This window comes from Eubalaena glacialis, chromosome 1 (assembly GCF_028564815.1).
Source record: "Eubalaena glacialis isolate mEubGla1 chromosome 1, mEubGla1.1.hap2.+ XY, whole genome shotgun sequence".
Classification (NCBI taxonomy): Eukaryota; Metazoa; Chordata; class Mammalia; order Artiodactyla; family Balaenidae; genus Eubalaena; species Eubalaena glacialis.
In genome coordinates, this window is record NC_083716.1 from 16454125 (window position 1) to 16471118 (window position 16994).

The 16994-nt window shown below is 41.1% G+C and overlaps 2 protein-coding genes across 2 annotated transcripts in view; one reads left to right on the forward strand and one right to left on the reverse strand.

The window, feature by feature from the left end:
• Nucleotides 1–2360, reverse strand: part of TDRD1 (tudor domain containing 1) — a 37039-nt gene extending 34679 nt beyond the window's left edge. Inside the window, exon 1 of the mRNA XM_061193084.1 lies at nucleotides 2042–2360. Coding sequence (XP_061049067.1) covers nucleotides 2042–2342 — 301 coding nt within the window. The 5' untranslated portion in view covers nucleotides 2343–2360. The remainder of the gene's footprint in view (nucleotides 1–2041) is intronic.
• A 12321-nt stretch (nucleotides 2361–14681) lies between these two features.
• Nucleotides 14682–16994, forward strand: part of CCDC186 (coiled-coil domain containing 186) — a 41783-nt gene continuing 39470 nt past the window's right edge. Inside the window, exon 1 of the mRNA XM_061193099.1 lies at nucleotides 14682–14787. The gene's annotated coding sequence lies outside the window, so the exon portion shown is untranslated. The remainder of the gene's footprint in view (nucleotides 14788–16994) is intronic.

Here is a 16994-nt window from a genome sequence, read left to right on the forward strand (position 1 = left end):
TACACTATAAATAAGGAACATCCTACTTCTCCTAATGAAAAAAAAAGGATTCGTCTGAAATTTCTTGAGTACTATATACCTCACTGTGAACTTTTCTCCATTCACGAAGGCAACAGTTACCAAGCTTTTTGAACTCCAGACTCATCTACACCCTTAGAAATTACTGAGGACCTCAAAGAGCTTTTGTTTACATGGCTTGTAACTATCAATATTTAGCATTATTAGAAATTGAAACTAAGTATTAGAAATTTCAAATATTAGTATTTGAAATTAAAACTAAACATTTAAATATATTTACTTAAAAATAATAAATGCATTACGTGTTGACATGGTTTTTTAAAAACTATTTTCCAAAGCAAAAAAAAAAAAAATTGTGTGAAGAGTGGCACTGTTTTACATTTTTGCACATCTCTTTAATGTTTGGCTTAACCAATGATAGTTGGATTCTCATATCTGCTTTTGAATCCAATTTGTTAATGATATGTTGCTTTAATTGTGAAGTATATCTGGCCTCACACACACACGTGGTTGCAAATAGGAGTAGTATTTTATGGCCTTCTCAGGTAACTGTGGATATTCTCCTTTAATTCACACCAAAACTCAAGTGGTAGTTTAAGGGTTAGTTGCAATGTGGAATCTAAAACCGTTATCAATAAACTTTTCATACTGTTATATTAGAATCCATTGATTTATCTTGCACTTTAAATGGATTTTTACCCATGCGGGACTACAGAGCATCATGCATTGGTCTTCAGGAAAAGACTGAGAAACTCTTGAGTTACGCAGATCTTCCAAATGTTGACACATTTCATAAGACAGTACCGAAAAACCTTATGTGTTAATATCACCATGCATCTCACCAGGAAAGTCTTTTAAGTACTGGGAAGCTGTCAAGCTCAGAGTGGCAGGTACACATTTCCTGAAATTCTCATTTTTGCTTGAAAGCTTGCACTTTATCATTAGCAACAAAATACTGTCAGCTGTTTTCTTTGAAGTGACAGGCTCACTTTGTCCATTTTTGAGAAAATGACTGCCAGATATCTAAGCCCGAATGACCACAGTGTGTCATTCTTTTCAATTAAAAATAATGTTCCAAGAAAAAAAGTTTCCATTCAGCTCACAACTCAATCACACACATGCTTTTCATACTTCAGTAAGCAGCAAAAGTTAGGAGTAATTCCCATTTTGTTAAACAAAATACTAAAAATACCTGTACACAAGGCTCAAGACTTATTAATAAATTTGTACTGCTTTATCAAGGGCATTCTTAAGTAAAACTGACACTTCTGGATTGTTTTGTCTTAACTGCAAGGGAACGAAAATGAAAAACAATGACCACTAGCCCAGGCTGGTACCCCTGCTAAAGGCAAGTTAACAAGGTGCCAGAGTCTACTCACCTTGGCTTTTGCACCACCAGCATAAAGTCAGCACAGTGAAAAAGAGCAAATAATGTTTTAATATTATTAGAAAAATAGTTGTGACTCCAGAGGCCCAAGGGCCATACTCTGAAAACTACATCACCATAATATTAAAAGATCATATCTCATACACATTCACAGAGGCTAAATTCCACCAGGCCCCAGTCTCCCTAAAAAGCAGATTTTTAGAATTAAGACTAAAGGAATGATTTTTTAAAAAATCAAATGAAACAAGTTAATGTCTTAGATATATCTTTGTGAGCTATTACATGCATAAAATCTGCACAGTATTTTTAGAATATGGCCAATCTTTAGAACATCCATAAAAAACCAGAGTGTTTTCTTTCTACATTCCCAGTATATCTCTGGATTGGGGCGGGTGGGGAGGAGGGAGGCTTGTCTGAAGACACTTTCTCCTCAGGGATCCTTCTGTGATTAATGTAGCCAAAGGTAGCTACTTGGCATCTGGTTTTTCCTTCTAAATTAATATGTATATGCAAATCCTGTAAGTTAGCCATTTGGCTGTTCTGTTAATAGCGCACTGGTGTATAGTTACACATACTTTCGATAAGTCGAAGAAACCATCAGAATCAAGTAGTATTAAGCTTACAGGTTTTACTCACCTGCTGGCAGCATCTTCCTGTCTCCATTGGATCCAGCCACTTCTCCACTAATACCGTTTGAGTTTGAAGATACTGAATTGTCTTCCTGACTAGCCAGATACTGTTTGGTTTGCTCACAAAGCAAAAAATTTTTGTTTTTATTTCCATTCTCTGGGCTTTTCAACCTGAAATTAGGATGGTTAGGATGTCCTCCGGGACTTCTTAAAGACTCATGCGGTGGAAGCTTGGTTTCATTTTTCTCAAAATTAAATGGCTCTGTCATTTTACAGCTAGATGCCTCCAAATTATTTCTTGACATCATATTAAGCGGCAATTTAACATTCACAGAAGTCTAAGGGAAAAAATGTATTTAAAAGGCAACTTTTAATTCCAAAAGTAGAAGCACTGCAGGGCCAGGTGATTTCTTTTTATGTAACAGCCCTTTCTCATCAATGATTCCAAAGCAGATGTAACTGTAACCATGATATCAAAGCCTGTTCTACAGGCACAAGAAAAGAACGATTCTTTAAGTACAAACTCCAAGTTTAACAGAATTCGACAACAGGCAAATCAAGAGACATCAAAAGAGTTATCTCTGGATTCGACACCATTCCTTACTTTAAAAAGCTTCTGGAAACAACATGAATAGAAAAGGACCATCCAGTTTTAAACAAAGTATTTCCGACCTAAAGCCTACAACTTAATGGTGAAATACAACAGAGGGTAGTGTTTAGATCAGGTCATCCCCTACGTGTCTAGCCTCTCAGAATCCCTCTACCCTCCCCTACTTGTTGCTCTGCTATGTCTTTGACTATGCTGAACCCGGTCCCCAGAACGCCCTCGCTCTCTCATCCACCTGGCCAACCCTTTCCTTCCTAGTCATCCTTCACAATTTGCCTCAGCTGATTCCGGTTTGGTCTGTTTTTCCCCAAGTCCTGTTTCATAATCTCCAGCTGGGCTTCCATAAATTGTAACTTGTATCTACTGCTTTTAAGGACTTATCTGTGTGTGCCCTTCACTGAAAATAAGGTACATGTACTGTTGCAAAGCGCCTCTGAGAAACTTCTAATCAGACATTATGTGGGCTTGTTGTTTTCCTGTTACTCCTTGAAAATACTAAGTGTTTGCGCAGGAGAAGTAATATAAGTGGACAAACAACTCTTATTTTTAAGTAGTGACCTATAGCTTTGTCTTTAGCCTGAAGATAAAACTTCTGCCTATCTTCCCAAAACTGCTCAGGGAAAAAAAAGGCAACAGCTGAAACTGGTATGAGTAATAGCTAGATATTATTTGACCTTATTTTAAACAGAAGATAAAGAAAGAGCAGAAAAATCCTCCCTCGTGGTGTCCTAAAACTTCTATCTCTGCTCTAAATCAGGCCCAGCCTAATTCAATGACAGTACAGAAAAGATAATGAAATTTAAAAAAAGAAAGAAAAGAAATACACAAGCAGACTTACAGGTGGGGAACTCTCAGGGGACCAGATCCTGGGAAGATCTCTAATAGAAGGCCGGCAGATGGGCAGCTGTGGTGGGAGATACTGCAGCTGTCAGGGAAAGCATACCTGTAGCAGGTATGTTCAGGTATACCTAAACTGAAGGATCAGACTGAGAACTACTATGATGGATGCAGTAAGACAGAAATACTGTGAAATTACAAAAGGAAAATAACTTCCAGGGGATGCTGGGTGGGGATGTGAATACTGAGTAACGCTAGACTCTGTACAAGAAATATAAAGAACATGCATTTAAATTATAAGGGCAGGCTTCCCTGGTGGTACAGTGGTTGAGAATCCGCCTGCCAATGCAGGGGACACGGGTTCGATCCCTGGTCCGGGAGGATCCCACATGCCGTGGAGCAACTAAGCCCACGTGCCACATCTACTGAGCCTGTGCTCTAGAGCCCACGTGCCCCAACTGCTGAAGCCCGCACGCCTAGAGCCCGTGCTCTGCAACAAGAGAGGCCACCGCAGTGAGAGGCCCATGCACCGCAATGAAGAGTGGCCCCTGCTCATCGCAACTAGGGAAAGGCCACGCGCAGCAATGAGGACCCAACGCAGTGATAAATAAATACATACATACATACATAAAATTTTAAAAAAATTATTAGGGCAACTACGGCAAGGACAAAAACAAAGCATAACTTTAAAATCACAATCCAACAGGGAAAAAAAAAATTCAAGTATGGTAAACAGAAAACATCAAATAAGATGACAGACCCAAGCCCAAGTAATCTAAATATCAATGATTCAGTCTCAAAATAGAAAAAGAGAGGTAGACCCAGGGAGAAAAATATCCAGATACGTACTGTGCACAAAAGGCACACATTAAACAAAATACATGGTAAGCTTGAAAATAAAAGAACTAAAATATGTGCTATGCAGATAACCAAAATAAAGTTGGGCTGCTAATATTAATAGCATTAATAGCAGATAAAATAGAACTCAAGGTAGAAAATATTGGGATAAAGAGAGGTATTTTACATTGGTAAAAGAAACCCTCCCAGGAGAGAGAGCGGCCAGAAATCTCTGACTCACAATGACATCGCCTTGAGATGTATAAAGTAAAAACTGATTAGAGGAGAAATTCAGTCACAATAAGGACACACCTGCTTTAGACACATACTAGTCAACAGATAGAAAACAAGCAGTGATATATATTTTACTAACACAATAAACTTGATCTAATAGGAACCAATACAACCAAGAACATTCATTTTTCCAACACTGAGACATAATGGACTACGAAGTCCACTTCAACTAACTCCAAAAGAAACTAGTACCGAACAGGCCATGTTCACTCATCACACTACACAAACCTCCATCTCAGATTTTGCTTCCCAGAGAATCAGTGTGCAACACCCACACTGGAGGATGAGGAGTTTGGGTTTTTTTTATTTTTTTATTTTTTGGGATCTTAGTTCCCCGACCAGGGATCAAACCCGTGCCCCTTGCATTGGAATCTCCCAGCCTTAACCACTGGACGACGAGGGAAGTCCCTTTTTTAAAGTGGTAAAATACCATAAACAAAATGATAGGAAACATGATTAAATGAACAATTAAAAACTTACAAAAAATAGCAAAGAGGTCAGAAAATAAGTACTAACACAAAGATGACAAATTTGATACCTTTTAAAAAGTGGGATAAATAGTAAAAACATCCAGAAACTGTAGCAGACACTGTGGGTAACTGACCCAAACACCACCTTCTACTTCTGATTTGCCAGCTTGAGTTAGAGACAATACTGGCCATAATCAGAGTTCTGAGTGGAGCTTCTCAGAAAGCTCTGTCCTTTCCTGATGGACAGGGACAGATTTGGCTAGCAGGGTCTTTCACTTCTTTCTTCCTGCAACACGGACCTGAGGCCTGAAGATGTATCACCCACAATGCAATGAGAAAGCAATAAGCATGAGAAAGCAGCACACCCTCAGGACAGTGGAAAGGAGAAGGCAGAGTCTGGTGTCCCTGGCAGCAGCCCTGACTCCAGCCCTGATCTGCCTAGGCACAGACTTGCTGTGGCATCAGAAAAATACACCTTTAGGTTTTCTGTTATTTGCAGCCCAATGGACACAGATACCAATAAAATAAATGAGCAAAAGGCATGAAAGGATACATAGAGGATGAAGATTCATTGATAAACATAAGGGGGAAAACATTCAACCTCATTTGTAACAAAAAAATTCAAATTGAAATAACTATATATTATTTTCTATACAGCATAGGTGCAATTACTCATTACTGAAGGGAATATAAATTAATATGCTCTGCCTGAGAAATAAGTTGGAGATTTATATATGTACATGTGTATTATACATAATATAGTTATATAATATATATGTGCATATTATACATATATAATAACATATAATATATATTCTTAAAAATATCCATAGCCACTCACCTGCCAAGTCTATTCTAGAAATCATCCCACTGAAATAATCTTAAATATCAAAAAATATGGCATGTATAAATATCCATTTAAAATAGAAAAAAAAAAAGGAAAAAAGAAAGTTAACAGTGATGCTTCTACTACACAGAATATTACACTACCATTTAGAATCATAGTTTTCAAAAACATTGTAAAACGTCTATTAGAATGGCAAATGAAAAATCAGAAAAACACTATATTCAGTATAATAGCTGCAAAATAAAAAAGAACAAAACTCTAAAAAAGATGACTGAGATACATTAAATTTTAAATAACAGTGTTCTGGGGTAGGTAAGTTGAGGAAATCTTTTTCAATGTCTTTTTCATTTTCCAAATTATATTTAAGGATGAATTACTTTTATATAAAAAATCATGTTAAAGATTAAAATATCACTGCATGTTCAAACTTCTTTTCGTAAACTGTGGTTAATTTTAAACCAAGTAAAAGATCACAGTAATATTTAAACCACAAAACCAGGGTACAGGGCTTCCCTGGTGGCACGGTGGTTGAGAATCTGCCTGCTAATGCAGGGGACACGGGTTCGAGCCCTGGTCTGCGAAGATCCCACATGCCGCGGAGCAACTAGGCCTGTGAGCCACAACTACTGAGCCTGCGCGTCTGGAGCCTGTGCTCCGCAACAGGAGAGGCCGCGACAGTGAGAGGCCCGCGCACCGCGATGAAGAGTGGCCCCCGCTCACCGCAACTAGAGAAAGCCCTCGCACAGAAACGAAGACCCAACACAGCCAAAAATAAATAAATAAATAAATAAATAAAACATGTCAATTCATTAAAAAAAAAACCAGGGTACAGACACTGTCTCAAGACACCATTGGGACCCTCAATACACAGCCTTTAAATCCTGAAATAGCTTTCCTAACTTTGTCCTTATTAATAAGTAAGGCTGACAGTCAATCCGTAACTCCTTACTACCCTGTAGAGTTACCTATAGACAATTATTTTAAGTTGCCTGAGTGCAGGAGCCATGTCTTACTAAAACAATTAACAAAAAACCCTCTGATTTCCCACAGTGCCTACCACGGCGTCTGGTACAATGCGGCATTCAAAAGATACTCGTATGATCAAACTATCTAAAATGCACTATTGCACTGTTTTCCTGACAACCTGGACAGGGAAAGTTAAAATTCACTGTCTGAAATTTCATCTAGCAATCTTAAAGGGAGAATTACACCATGCTATGAGGTTTACTGAAATTTAATAGCAATACTTCATGTCTTACCTCAACTCTTCCAAAGTCCAAAAATTAATAAAGTTATTTGACTTTAGGAAGGATAACAGAATCAGTTTTAGACCCAATGTAAAGTGTAAGCAGCAAACAAAAAGGATTTAAGCTTAAAAGAAGCTCCACCTACGGTGGAATATTTAGGTTAGAATTTAGGTTATCTCACTTGCCTCACCCAATTTAGGAATTTTCATTACAATGCCCAGGGCAAATAGACATCTAGCCCTGTCCTATAACTAGAAGCTTCTAACTTCCTTTCATTTTGGACGGCCAACTGTACTGCATGCTTCTTCATAAAATGGTTCTCTTCCCAAGTGACTCCTGTTGCTGCCCCGTGACCCCAACCGTTCAAACATCTGAAATGGCCACCATGTCCACTTTCCTCCAGGTCCTTAACCTTCTAGACTTCTCACAATTCAGCACTTTCTCTAGTTCATCCGAAACCCTCATACAGACAGGACTCTCCTAACAGCACAGGATTCTAGATGTGGGCCGACAAAGGGTCAACAGGAGAATCACACTATCCCTGACTCTGAAAGTTACTTCCGCCTATGCACTAGCTTTTGGAGGGAAGCCTGGACTACTGTGAGTACCCATAAAACTTGCAGTCATCTAAAATCCTTTGGAATTTAATTTTTTTTAAATGTGTAATTATCATACCATGCAATTGTCTTTTTTCTTTTGATTTATAGTTCTGTGAATTTTAACACATATATAGATTTATGTAACCACCACAATTGGGATACAAAATACACTTTTAAAGCTGAATTTGAACATTAAAAAAAACTAAGAATGTGCTTCATCGTGTGTCAATCACTGGGGCATATTTGAATGTGGAGAGGACAGGCCTTATACCATAGTTCTGTGTTTCCCAACCTTGCAACTTCTGGAATATACTAGGTACAGAGGTGTGACAGATATTGCTTTGGGGGTCATACCTTGAGGACAGGCTAACCTCACACAGTTTTAAAATAAGCAGTTCCCCCATACACAATCCACTATTTTTTACACGCTACTAGTGATGAATAAAATATATTTATGATCATCCTCAAATCTACAGTAATTAGTTTCGTGTTTCCTTAGCCAATACTAGAGATTAATTAGAAGGGTTCCCAAATTTCTTTAAGGAATCATTGATGTAATAAAAGAGCAGTGGAATGAAAATAACTAACTTCTGCAGTTCTACAGGCAAAAATAAGACCTTGGTTTTGTGTTGTCCTTTTGTTCTGTACTTCATGAATTGATCTCAGTAAGACTTGATGCTCCCCAAGGGGCAAAACCTTTCTTTTACTCCCTTGGAATCCAGCTACCCTTCCCCTATGAAGCCCGGAGCATCCCAGGATACACTGTAAACAGTGACATAAGGCCTCTCCTGTCTTTCCAAGAGACCACAACCTAGAGGCCAGAGTAAACCCACAGTGAGTTAATTCCTTTAATACCAAAAGTGCATGCAGCAGATACTTAACTAATACTTTTTCTTCTCTGTTTGCTTTTGTCCTCCTGGTAACCCCCTGCATTCAGAGAGAATGGCTATTCAAAGGAAACAGTCAGTTTTAAAGCTATGAAACTCAATGGTTCCACAGAACATGAGCTTTAAAGTCGGTCAGACCCAAGTCTGAGCAGTCTCACCTTCCTCATTTAGCTATGCTGCCTCAGGCAAATCACTTCAAGTGTGGCCAGCAGTAGTAACTTCCTCACAACACCTAATCATGAGGATTAAATGTGACACTGTCTGTAAACTACCCAGCACAGTGGCAGGTCCTTAGTCAATCCTTAAAAGGCAGCCGTTATTTTTACTTTACTTCTATACCACTCCCACACACAAAGAATTTCCTCCACTCAGGTGGAATTAGTTTGCACACTGAAGACGAAAATAATTTGAGGATTAAAGTATTCCTATTTCTTTATTCCTACAGACAAGGAAGGGAGACCTGAGAAGGTTTAGTAACTCACCAAACCCACGAGGACCAGCGCCCTTACACAGCTAACATGAAAATTCAGGTCACATTCCTAGGCAGTGCAATTGCGCATTCAATACCCGGACGGCTCAATAAGGGAACCAGAGGCCAACAGGGCAAGCATATTTATAGCAGGGCCTGAGTGCCAAGAAAAGCGACTTTTTTTTTATAGCAGACATGCTATAAATACGTGTTAAATGAACCAGTGCTGCCTCACCTATATGTAAGCGAATGCTGCGATGTATCTTCTTTTCTACAGTAGATAAGAAGTAGGAGGAAAAAGTCTAAAAAGTATTGTTTGCACTGTAGCTTTGAGTTAAATGAAGACATTGAATCCACAAACCTAATTGTTTTAGAGTGAAGGGGAAAGAGGTCCTCCAATGGGATGCAAGTGGATGTTCACACTTAGGAGAGTCATGCTTGGAAGTGTTAACTATTTTCCAAATCTGCTGCAAGGCCCCCATTTGCCCAAAGCTCAACTCCCACGTCTCTCGCCCCTCCTCCCAATACAGGATCCTCCCCACCAAAACCTCCCACCCCAGACCTGCCTTCCCAGCCAAAGCTCCCAGGGCTTCTCCAACCTTCCGTACTCTCTCCACTTCCAGGCCCCTGGTACCCGCTCAACGCACGACCTCAACGCTCGACCTCAACGTCCAGAGCCCAACGTCCGGCCCTCAACGACTGAAGCTCCGTAACCCTCACGCAGTCCCTTTCGCTTCCCCATGCGCCTGGGAATCCTGACCTGGAAAGGGGCAAAAGGGCCGCTGACCCCGACCAGTCTCTGAAGCCTGGCGGTGGTGACACCTGCCCGTGTCCGCGAGCCCGGCAGCCAGGTGCGCTCCCTGCGCTTACCTCGCTCTGGACGGCCACCCCGCTCTCCCGCGGCAGCGCGCGCCTGCGCAGTCTGCATCCACGTGCTGCCGCTGCGCCCAGGTGCGCTCTCTGCGCGTTGGGAGCTGCGCCCTGGGCCCGGGGGCGCCATCTTTGTGCCCTAGCATCGATACAAAGGCTTCAGGGTCAGAGGGAGGTCCACTGCGGAAACTTAAGATAGTCGTTGTTCTTGTTTCTTCTAGAAAGGAGTCCCTGGAAACTCCAAGGGCAAAAATACAGACCTTGTCTCCGCAAGGGTCACTTGAGTTATATTAATCACTTAAAGTCTTAAAAAGTTTTCTCAAATCAGTCAACTGCTTTTGCCTGCACGCGGAAACTAGGTACACGTGATCACACTGTTTGCCCTGAGAGCACGTAATTATAGGTTGATGTTGCTCAAAGAAAAAAAATCTTTAACTATTTTTTGAACTATGACCTTTAAAAAAATTCAGGAGAAAAAGGGTACCCTTATGTAACCATCACCCAGTTCAATATTATCAATTTATGGTCAATCTTGTCTGCATCTGTACCTCACATACTCTCCATCCATTGTTTTGAGGCAAATTCCGACTTGTATATTGTTTTCTTTTTAATAGTTTTTTTTTTTTTTTTTAGATTTTATTTTTAGAACAGTTTTAGAAATACAAATAGATTGAGAAGACAGTATGGAGAATGCCCACATAAGCCACACCCAGTTTCCCTTATTAGTAACATTATATTAGTAGGATATGTTTGTTACAATTAAGGAACCAATATTGATACATTATTACTAAAGTCCATATTTTATTTAGATTTTCGTAGTGTTTACCTATTGTCCTTCTTCTGAGCCAGGATCCCATTCAGGATAACACACTTATTTAGTTGTCATGTCTCCTTAGCCTCTTGGCTGTGGCAGTTTTTCAGACTATCCGTGTGTTGATGGCCTTCTCGTCTTCCAGGAGTAATGGTGAGGCATTTTTGTACAATGCCCCATTGATGGAATTTGTCTGATGTTTGTCTCATGTTAAGAGAGTAGTTATGGGTTATTAGAAGGAAGACTACTGAGGTAAAGTGTCATTCCTATAGCATCATATGCAGGGTACATTCTATGAGCATGATTTATGACAGTTGATATTTTCCATGATCACCTGGCTAGTACTTGTCAGGTTTCTCTACTATAAAGTTACTTTTTTCCCCTCCCTTTACATACTATACACTTTGGAAGAAGTCATTATGTGCAGTCTACACCTAAGGAAAGGGGGTTATGCTTCACTTCCTTAAGGGCAGAGTACTTACAGAAATTATTTAGAATTTTTTTATATAAATTTATTTATTTTTGGCTGCATTGGGTCTGCGTTGCTGTGCGCGGGCTTTCTCTAGTTGCGGCGAGCGGGGGCTAGTCTTTGTTGTGGTGCGCGGGCTTCTCATTGCGGTGGCTTCTCTTGTTGTGGAGCCCCGGCTCTAGGCGCTCGGGCTTCAGTAGTTGTGGTGCGCAGGCTCAGTAGTTGTGGCTCGTGGGCTCTAGAGAGCAGGCTCGGGAGTTGTGGCCCATGGGCTTAGTTGCTCCGTGGCATGTGGGATCTTCCTGGACCAGGGATCGAACCTGTGTCCGCTGCGTTGGCAGGTGGATTCTTAACCACTGCGCCACCAGGGAAGTCCCTTCAGTTCTTTTTTGTTCTCCTTTGACATACTCCCATCAATATGGGGTTGTTTTTATTTTTTTGAGCACGTTCTTACTTTCTGGGATATTGTATCTTTACATCCATATATATTTAAGGATGTATTTTTAAAAGATTATGACTGTTAAAAAACATCACCAAAATTTATCCCACCTTTAAAAATAATTTCCTAATGTCATCAAATTAGTATTGAAAATTTCCAGATAGTCTCAAATGATTTTTAACAGTTGGTATGGTCAAATCAGATCCTACATTTGCATGCAGTGATGTATTTTAAAAAGAGATTTCTTGCAGCTTATGTATTGTAGTAACTGCAGTTTTTCTCACAATTTTGTTGATTACATCCTCTCTAGCAAGAATACTTCAAAGGTGGTGTTGTGTTCCTCTATTGCTCCACATCAGAAGACACTTAATATCTAGTCCTTTCTCTTTGGGGGATATTAAAATTAACTTAGCAGGTTCTAATGTTGTCAGACCTATCCATGCACTGTAAAGTTTCCAGTCAGCTTTTCATCTAATGATTCTGGATTCACTGATGATCATTACCTGGATACATTATTTCACTAGGGTTTCCAAAATGGTGATAGTCTATCTTTTCCTCTGCATTTATTACCTGAAATTCTATAAAGAAATTTCTCACATCAACTACTTGACTGAGATTCAGTTTGTAACAGAAAAGGTAGGATGCTTTATTCTTTTATCAGTTTTCAGAATGTGATGATTCCTTGGCATCCTCCAAAGGTGACCAATGACATTTTAAAAAATCAACGCTCATTGATTTTTAACCTGGTAGATGTATCTCAATTGCTGTTATTTTTGAATGCTAAAATTGTCCTATCTTTGACCAGTGGGAACACCTTTGAATTGGCTCCTGAATCTTTTTGACACAACTCCTATGATCTTTGCTTTCTTCTTTGCTTTCTGATACAACCAAAATGTCCTAGGCTTTCTTGTACATTTCTTGCCCCAGATGTAGATTTAGCCCTTGCGCTCCGAGGATCCCAGGTGACTTTTAGTGGGAAATTATATTTAGAGATGATAGGAGAATAGCGGTGTGCATTGGGTTGATCATTGTTCTAGGCCTTTCCAGTGGACAGCCTTTTTTTTAATGGAAATGAAATGTGCCATGAGTTCATACTGATATTTCTAAATTCAAATTTAGGGTTGTAGTGTTTTTACTTAATTTCTTTGATTTTTATATGTGTATTTCCTTTCTCCAATACTGAAAATCTTGGTTCCCAAGGATTACATATACGCTTTATACTAATATATTTCAGAAATAACAGTATGAATGTTATTACTGACAATATGCACACTGAAAAAGCTTAAAGTTTCTTTTTTTATTTTTCCCCTTGGAATAACATCTCAGTAGGAATATTTGGTCAATTTATTGTTTAAAAGTCAAACCATTTCTTGGGACTTCCCTGGTGGCGCAGTGGTTAAGAATCCCCCTGCCAATGCAGGGGACACGGGTTCGAGCCCTGCTCCAGGAAGATCCCACATAGCCCGTGTGCTGCAACCACTGAGCCTGTGCTCTAGAGCCCGCGAGCCACAACTACTGAGCCCACGTGCCACAACTACTGAAGCCTGTGCGCCTAGAGACTGTGCTCCACAACAAGAGAAGCCACCACAATGAGAAGTCCACGCGCGGCAAGGAAGAGTAGCCCCCACTCGCTGCAACTAGAGAAAGCCCGAGCGCAGCAACGAAGACCCAACACAGCCAACAACAACAAAAAAAGCCAAATAATTTCTTTACTGTCACACTTTCACTGCAGCATGTGCTTTAATCAGTATCTTCATTTAAGGAGGGAGGTGCCATTTCCTGTTGAAAGGAAAGAGGAACAGAGTTACAAAATGTTGAATTCTTTAAAGTGGGGTTTGTTTTTGGTTTTGTTTTTTGGGTTTTTCTTTTTGTTTTTGGTGTTTTTTTTGTTTTTTTTTTTTGTTTTTTGTTTTTTGCCAGCAGTTAGTATCAAAGAAGTTTAACCGAAAAAAAAGTTTTGCTTTATAAACTCTTGAGTTGACTTGTCAGAATCAAGTATATTCACTCAGGAGTTGTACGTAAGAAATCTTAAAGAACAGCACTTAACTGGACAGAGTAGGTTTGCAAACCCTCCAGACTGAAACTGCTCACCTTCTCAGGACGCGATTAGGCAACTATATTGAATACACATCCTCCACCCACCCACCCACCCCCGCCCCCAGTACACTTTTTAAAGTCTTTTGCTAATTATTGAGCAGCTCCAGCATGTCAACCCCCACGCTGCGCGCTGGGAATGAGGACACTTCCAGCGCTCAAGGCTCACAGTGCAGTACAGGAGACGAACGCACCAACAGTTTATTATTAAACAATGGCAGTAGGGGCCACGCAGTGGACTCGAACGCGGTGTTCTGGAAACCCCCAGAACCTCTCCCAGAGATGAACTGTCTGACGGGCAGGTAGGCTGCTCCTGCTGACGCCGCCCACGTCAGGTGCAAGACTTACGCATCAAAGCTTGTAAGTCACAATTTTGAATTCTCATTTTTATAACTTTATGTCCCTGACTATCATGAGTAAGGGCCAAAGAGTTCAGAGGGATCATCTCCAAGGAGCGCGTCCTACAGGAAGCAATAACCTGCTTGGGCCGGGGAGGGGCGTGAGAGGTAGGACGGGACTACAGGCGGGAGAGCCGGTTCGCCGGGTCGGCCGGGGATGGCGGGGGGGGGGGCGGGGAGTGGGTGCCCAGCAAGTCTAACTGTCGTGCCGGGCGCTCCAGGGGTAGGAGACAGCGCTGCGCCGGCCCCGCCCACTGCAGACAGGTTACCCAGGCACCAAGGGGCGTCGCGTCACGCCGCCCGCGCCGCGCTGATTGGCTCCTCCAGGGAGCCCCGCCCCCTCAGCTGTAGCGGGGCCGGCTTCAGCGTCGCCGCCATCTTTGTTGATGTGTCAGCTCCGCGGCGGCTTGGGGAAGCTGCGGCGGAGGTAGCGTGGTGTCGGCCCTGTTCCTCACCGCTGCCCTCCCCCCCACCCCCGCACTTCCTGGTCTGCTGGACCCCGTTATGGAGAAGTTGGCCCCTAAGCTGGAATTCCAATGGCCTCTTTAGGGGTGTGGCCTAAGGCTCGAAGAAGTGGGGTAAGTGCCTGAGGGATGCCCGGGGCGGGCCGGGGAGTCGCGGTGGCGGCGAGGCGGGCTGCCCACCTTCCGCGCCGTCCTGCAGGTCCCGGGGCGGCTCCCTACCTGGCTTCTCGAGGGAGCGAGGCGAGCGCTGGGGGAAGGAGTTCGGAATCCCCTCCTCTCCCTGCCTCCCTCCCTCAGTCCCGGGCGCCGGGACAGGACGCGGCCGAGGGGTCGCCGGGGGCCGTGAGGGCCGCGCCTCCAGAGCGGTGCCTAGAGGGCGGCGGAACTTGGGCCGCTTGCCCCGTCTCCTAATGCGAACTGTAGCTAAGCCCTACCTGCTCGGCCATCCCCCGTAGACTCAGTCGCCTATTTCTCCTTTCCTCTCCAAGTTCACTGTGTTCGTGTTTTATGTTGACTGTTAGCGACTTTTTAAACTCTCTTCCGAACACTTCCATTACTGTGATTTTAAGTAATTTAAAGACGATTCTTTGGGATTGTGGATATGAGAGAAATCGTTCTTGGGGTTTATGTTGCCTTTTTTCCAAGGACATCAAGGCATTTGATAAACCTTGGTTGGTAAGGATCATGTTTCAAATTTGAGCCTCTATCAAACTTGTAAAATGGTAAAACCCCTTCTACATGTTCCCTAGTAGCAGTCTTGGGGAACAGGTGTAATTATTGCTTGGCTGTTAACAGTTTAATAACTTGAGCTAATATTTACATTTTGATATTGTTTAGAGGAAGGAGGCCTGGATTTGGAACATTTGGATTACCTTTGACATGATAATCTTGTTACCTAGGAGCGTTGTTTAGAAGGCCATGCAGCCCCAGGCGTTTGGCAGTTTTCTCTGTGTATGCGTGTGTAAGGTACCTTTGCTTCCTAGCTTTGTTATTTTTTCCGAAATGATAGGTTGGGAGTTTTTCTAAGGAAAATGTGTGGCAAATCAGTGGAAGTGTTTCAAGAGGTGTGTTGATAGTCACTCAAAAAGAAAAATCTATTAAGTGTTTAGGTATGGTAGTTGTGGGTGTAGCCTTCCCAACTACTAACTACACCATCATATTTGCAGTGTGTGGGAAAGGTTAAGGTTCAAGAGATATTGATAGTAAAACTGAACTATCTGCTTGTGTATAAAGTCTGCTCGTCTCTGTACAGCTACTTTCCAATTCTTTATCCATCATTACACAAATAGAAAACAGTGTTGATTGGCCTCGTTCTTTTTTTTTTTCCCTTCCTTTTTGGTCTTCTTCTGTTATTTTAAATTCAGTGACAGTATTGAGTGATTAACAAATCTTGCAGTATAAAGAATTAAAACTCCTTATTACATTGTAATAGGCAAGCATGTATAATTACTGAAGATTCTACCTGGAAATGCCTGAATTGTGTTTATATTGGTTTTATTCTTTTTAAGACCTTGTCTAATTCATAATACCTGGATATAAACTCAGAGGTTCCTTTAAACAGTGGAGATTCCTTAGAGTTTCATTGGTATTTCAGAGTCTTGTTTGTTGCTAACAGGAAAGGAGTGGTGTAGCACAGTAACCACTCTTTAACCTTTTAGTTCCTTCAACCATAAACTAAAGAGTTGTTCTTTGATGCTGTACAGTGACAGCATAGCTGATAATGATTACTTATTATATTCAGTTTAAAACCATCTATTTACAGCTACATGCTGACATCCTGGAATGAAGGTAAAACAGTGAAGTATACTCACTCTTTAGGAAGAGATAATAGGTTGAAGCAGCCTTTATTTAGAGATTTAGAAAAATCATCTTTCCCTTTGAAGGAAATCATCTTTCCCTAATTTGTGCTAGTTTTTCAAATTCATTTGACAGTTTCATGTTAAAGTAAGACTCCTTAACCTGAAGTTCTGTTTCTTTTCTTTCAGTAAAATTTAGGTCGGTCTTTTATCCCTTATCTCTAGCTTTAAATAATTAAAGCTGATTCTTGAATTTCTCATAAACATGTCACACGGCTTGCAGTGTTGGGAATGTTATGCTCAGTGTCGTTTCAGGGCAACCTTGGGAGCATAGATAATTTAAATTTGCAAATTAACCCTGTAATATTATATTATTGCAAATGTCACCTTTGAACTTTATTTCTCAGCTACTGAGATTTAAAAAATCTATTTGGGCTAAGAAGTAAACAAAAGAAAAAGTATTGGCATGAAGGGGCAATAGACACAAAGTGGAAATAAAACCCAGCAAAGTACTGATTGGATTGT